At 63.2% G+C, this 5,503-nt stretch overlaps 2 protein-coding genes across 3 annotated transcripts in view; both read right to left on the bottom strand.

The window, feature by feature from the left end:
- Nucleotides 1-5,503, bottom strand: part of LOC113209803 (TSC22 domain family protein 1) — a 181,384-nt gene that overhangs the window by 11,787 nt on the left and 164,094 nt on the right. For both annotated transcript variants that reach the window (XM_052276796.1, XM_052276791.1), the window contains exon 6: nucleotides 1,840-2,143. In XM_052276796.1, the coding sequence (XP_052132756.1) occupies nucleotides 1,840-2,143 (304 nt within the window). The remainder of the gene's footprint in view (nucleotides 1-1,839; nucleotides 2,144-5,503) is intronic.
- LOC113209806 (uncharacterized) overlaps nucleotides 1-5,503 on the bottom strand; it is a 43,369-nt gene that overhangs the window by 21,063 nt on the left and 16,803 nt on the right. The window lies entirely within an intron of this gene.

Here is a 5,503-nt window from a genome sequence, read left to right as displayed (position 1 = left end):
GGGGCTGGGGGCAGGAGGTGCGGGGAACGACCGGCCGACGCAGCAAGGGGACCATGACGGCGACGGCATGCACGCGCACCCGTCTCTGGCTGGTGGCTCGCGGATTCCGGAAGGAGGTGCGCAAACTGCGACCGCGAACGGCAGCGCCGCCGCCAGCGCCTGCTCCTCCTCACCTCGGACCGGATGTCGGACACCAACGCCCCCCCCCTTCCCCCCCGCGGGCTCCGGCGGGCCGGGAGCCCCTCCTCGGCGGGGAGTAGCGCGGCGATACCCCGCCGCCGGCGCAAGGGGTATAGCGCACGCCCTGCGACCAGGAGAGTGTGTGATCCAGGGCGGCCCGTCGTGCGACGGGGCATGCAACACACACGGCCCCGACAAGTGAAAACACACACATACACACACACACACACTGTCTCTCACAGACACACACACAGAAACAAGTGTGCCGCGTCGACAAGAACCTCGCAAGAGAGCGAGAGAGAGAGAGAGACGCCGTGATATGAGAGAGAGCGCGTGGCGACGGTGGCGCCGACAGCGATGGCCGCCCTGTTGCTAAAAGCTAAATGCAGCGTGCTTGCACACCCCTCCTTGTCTCTCTCCCTCCCCTCCCTCTCTCTCGGAGGAGCGCGGGCCGTTGGTTGCGACAAGCCACATCGCCGTGCTCCATTTTCAGCGCTCGCCCCGCGACTAACCCGCGACAACGACGGGGCCGGGGCCGTTGGAGCGCCGCCGGAGAGGGAGGAGCGGGGAAGGCGGCGTCCAGGGTGTTCGCGCGCGCGCGCCCTCGCAAGCGGCTCCAGCAACGCCGGCCTCGGCCTCGACGGCGAGGTGGAAGTCCCGTGCCGAACGGGACCGACCAGCGTCCCGCTACGCTCCCGCGCGCCCGCCCGCGCGCACTGGAGTGGAGACCTCCGCGAGGACGGCGATGCGGCACGGGCACGCGGCGCGGGGGCCGCGCCGTGTCGCCAACCAGGTGGCCGAGGCCAGCGGCGAGGTCGCCACCATCAGCTGCTGCGCCTTGAGCCGAGACCGTGCCGTGCCGCGAGCCGCGACGGCAAGCATTGACGAAACGTCGCGTCCACGACCTCCCCCCCGGCCAAGAAGAGCGCCGGCCTCTAGCCCCCCCCCCCTTCCCACCACCGCGGCCGCCACAACCCCACCTGGTATCTAGCGGATAAGCACGATATACTACTAGAGATAAGATGAGCAGGCCGAGCCCTTTTTGTCCGAAAATAAAACGAACGCCATGGAAAAGAGCGAGCGGAAGGCGGCGGGGAGGGGATTATATACTAGTTTATCACTAGCCGCTATCCATCCACCAAACCCGCGCAGGCCTGAGCACTGCACCGCGCTGCAAAGTCGAACCGCGTGCATGCAGCACGAGCACCGCACTGTGCAGCCGTGGCATGGCAACGCTATCGCCCGCGCCGCCGCCTGAGTCACCGCGAAGTGCATGTGCACCATGAGCAAGCGCAGTGAGACACGACATGTGTGACCAATCAGATCAAATCAGATGATATTTTTGTAGTCAACTTAACTTTTTCGTCCAAACGTTACGATTTTTTATCGCTTTTTGTTCAATTCTTTCACGATTTCATTTTTCTTTCCATTTTGTCTAACACTAGGGTTGAAAGCCTTGGAAAGTTTCCGGAAAATTTCAGGAAAATTTCAGGAAAATTTCTAGAAAAGACGGAAAATTTCCGTGAAAAAAATGAAAAATTTCCCAGATTTTATAAAGTTTTCCGTTATTTTCCGTAAATTTTCGGAAGGTTTTCGGAAATTTTCCGGATAGTTTGGGAAATTTCCGACCCTAACTAACACCTCTGGCCGGAGACTTACTTTTGTTCCGCTGAACGCCGTCGGGTCGGGGTGCGACCACAGGAACAGCTCGAGGGGCGCCGACTTGACGACGCCGTCAGACTCCTCGTCGTCGTCCTCGAGGCCCGAGCTGGCGCTGTCGGCGCTGTCCGGGCAGGACGTCGGCGGGCTGGCCGCCGCAGCCGTCACGGGGATGACGGTGCTGACGGCGACGTTGTTGTTGGCGACGACGGCCGTCTGCGAGCCGATGACGGCGAAGCCCGCCACGGTCGCGGTGGTGTTGTTGACGGCGGCCGCCTCGACGGTGGTCGTGATGCCATTGTGGCTGGACAGAGAGGGAGGGGGCACAAAGTCAGTACAGTGCTCAGCCACGGCGATGACGACGACGACCTGTCCGGGGAACACCGCGCGCGTTCCGTGAGGACACCAGCGCGGAAAGTCCAGGCTTTGTGGGAGGCAGAAGGGGAAAGGGGGGTGGGGAGGTCCTTGTCCCGATTCCATTAAAAAGGCGGCGCCTCTCGCCGACCAAGGCGAGAAACCACGTCACGGTGGAGTACAGGGAGCGCCCGTATCTTCTGAGTACCGCCCACCCCGCCCCGCCCCGCCAACCTCGGCACCGTCAGTCACAAGTCGCATGACGCGGGTGCCGGCGCGACACGGTAGGTACGCCCTGGGTACGCCCGACACGGGCTGGCGACAGCGTATACCGCCACCGTATGGCACAATACATGCCACTGGTGCTGGTAAGTACGTCCTGCCCTGGGTACGCCCATGCCCTGGGTACGTCCATGCCCTGGGTACGCCCATGCCCTGGGTACGCCCCATACGGGGCTGGCGACAGTGTCCCACCGCCGCATGGTAACACACCGTCACAACACACGACGCTGGTGCTGGTAACGTCCCTAAGGTACGTCCTGCCCCCTGGGTACGCTCCACGACGGGGCTGCCGACGACGGCGAGAGCGTCACCGCCGCGCCGCACCTGTGAACCTTGGCGCCGGGCCGGGCGGGGCGGGGCGGAGTGGCGCTATCGGCCGCCGTCACGTCGCTCTGCGCGCACAGAGCGGACGTCGGCAAGGCAAAGTCAAAGTCTGGACGCCCCGGCCCGGCCCGCCCCGCCGACGTGTTCCCGGCCCAACTTCCCGCGCCGCAGCCCGAGTCACGCCGCCATGCCGCGCCGCTATGGGTATATGGCGGCGGTGGTATCACACGGTCGTGTCGCAACGGGAAGGAAAATGACGATAAAATAAGAAAAAGTGAAAAAGAAAAAAAGAGAAAAGAAATGAAACGTGTGATATATATATATGAAGGATACGAGGCGGGCCAACCGAAACGCCGTCAACCACGGCCGCCGCCGCCGCGCTGCCGCGGGGGATCAGATCCGAGTGTCGACCAATTTGGGATAGGAGGGAGGGGGGGGGGACACGCGAGCTGGGCCAGCCGCGCGAAACTCGCGAAACACCCTCGCCACCACCCTCCCCCTCCCATTCTCCTTTCCTTTTTCGTGTGCTACTTCCGGGAGGTATGGCCGTCGGCCGGCAAGCCGGCGTCGGAGACCACCACCACCACCACCACCACCACCACCACGGCATCAAATGAAGTGAACCCCCCCCCCTTCCCAACTCCCTCCACCTTCTCTCCTAGTTATGCCCAAGGGGTGCCGCCCCAGACACGATCGCCGACCAGCACTAACCGGCGCACGGTGGATTTGAGGGATCGAGGATGTGGCCCGGTTCCCGGGGGTCTGTCGGGACAGAATATCCGGAACCGGGAGAGTTCGGCGACGGTCGGCCTGCCATCGACCGGGTAGGGGATCAGGGGGGGACGCCGCCGCCGAGGCTTATTGCGCAACCAAAACCGTCACTACTTGGCTTCGGCGTGGCCGCGAGCGGCCGCGTCGCCCCAGCCAATCCTTGCGAAAAGTGTAAAATATGGGCGGTTTGTCTTCGGCAGGCGGGGGGGCCTTGGCCTCGTCGGGCGCCCCGCTCGGCACAGGAGGGAGAGGGGGTCGAGGACGCCGACGAGGGGGAGGATGTTCTCTAGGCGCCGTCGGGAGCAGCCAGCAGCGGCTTTTGTAGGGCGCCGCAGCCGTACCCACCGACCTCCGCGACGTCGTGGCAGTCGGCCGGCCGCGCGGGACGAAGCGGGGCGGGGCCGACCCCCCGTCGACTTGCGAATTTCGTGCTCGACGTTTCGTTACGTCACAGTCCGCCGCATTACCGACACCCGCGCCTGTACACCCCTCCCCCCCGTGCCACCCTCCCCCCTCGGCAACCCACTTTTCTACACACACAGACCACCACCACCACCACCGGGCTTCGCCGGGGGGGAAAGGAGTAAAGAACACAGACAGACTCGCCGCTGCCCGTTCGGTCGGCCCGCCTGCCTGCCTGCCAGGCTGGCTGGGGGTACTTTCTCTAGCACCTCATCACGTCCTCCTCGACTACGAACAGAGCACACGGGCCGGACAGGCCCGACGCCGACGGACGCCCGCCATGCCGCCTAGCAGCACCAGACGGCCGCCTAGTGTAGCCTCCCCGAGCTGGGCTGCCCCCCTCCCCCTCCAAGAGCACGCCACGCACAGTGCTCTCGATTCATGATTCTCTCACTGCCTCTCCCTCTCACTCTCTCCCTCACTGCCTCTCTCTCTAGCTCTCACACACACGCGAGTGTAATCTGAGTCAGCGCCGTTAAAGAGACGGCAAACGGGGAGGGAGGGTATGGGGGGGCTTAGCAGACCAAAGGGTAGGGTCCCCAGCACGCGAACGGACTTCGCCCCTACCGCCCCGCCCGCCTTCCCCCTCCCTCCAGAGCAAGTCTCCAACATGTACACCCCCACGCACACCCGACTTTAGACAGGGGGACAAGAGCAGCTTCGTGAGTGAGTACGAACGAAGGAGCTGCACCCACCTCGACGACGACGAAGAGGCGGGACGACACGGCAACCCTACTTGAGACATCGCATCACGACGACGACGACGTCGTCCTCGTCGAGTGCAAGAAGGCACTCCACTTTGATACAGGCATAATCACCGGGACACGCTGCTATGGTGCAGTGATGAGGCGCTGCCCTTTGAGATGTACTGTATAGTACTACTTGCGCCACAGTCCAGAGTCGGGCGGACGGGACGGACGGGTGCTTCTGCTCAAGGGGCCGCCGAAAGTGCAGGTGCAAAGGTTCGTACAACAGCACCCCCGCCCGCCCTCCTCCCCCCAGGCTCGCCGATCAGAGGGCGGCGCAAGACTGTCATACCCACCGCGTCCACGTCAACCTCCTCCAGATCTCTCGATGACTCTGTTCATCTTCATCATTAGGACGAGGGGTATACAAAGGCTGTACCTGCCTCATGCTTCGAAGGAGGTGAAAGAGGAACCTGAGAGAGAAAAGGGGGGAAAGGAGGAAGGGGGCGCTCACGTCCCGCTTACTACACTACACAACCAACCCCCTGGAGGGCAACACGGCGGTCTGGAGGTCTGGAGGAGGTAGGTGGAGGAGGGCAACGCGATGAGCCGTTCCGGGACGTCCTGACCCCTTCTGGCAGCTCGCCGACCAGAGAAGAGCGGGTTCCTGCACATCGAGGATGCAGATTTCGGAAACAGGTTCCGCGTCTTCTTTTTTTGGTTTTATTTTTATTAACATTTTATTTTACTCCATACCCCGCCCTTCTCCTCCCGTGCCCCTCCTT

This window comes from Frankliniella occidentalis, unplaced genomic scaffold (assembly GCF_000697945.3).
Source record: "Frankliniella occidentalis isolate FOCC.00 unplaced genomic scaffold, Focc_3.1 Scaffold9, whole genome shotgun sequence".
Classification (NCBI taxonomy): Eukaryota; Metazoa; Arthropoda; class Insecta; order Thysanoptera; family Thripidae; genus Frankliniella; species Frankliniella occidentalis.
The sequence above is the reverse complement of the archived record's forward strand: the minus strand, read 5'-3'. Positions and strand labels throughout refer to the sequence as shown.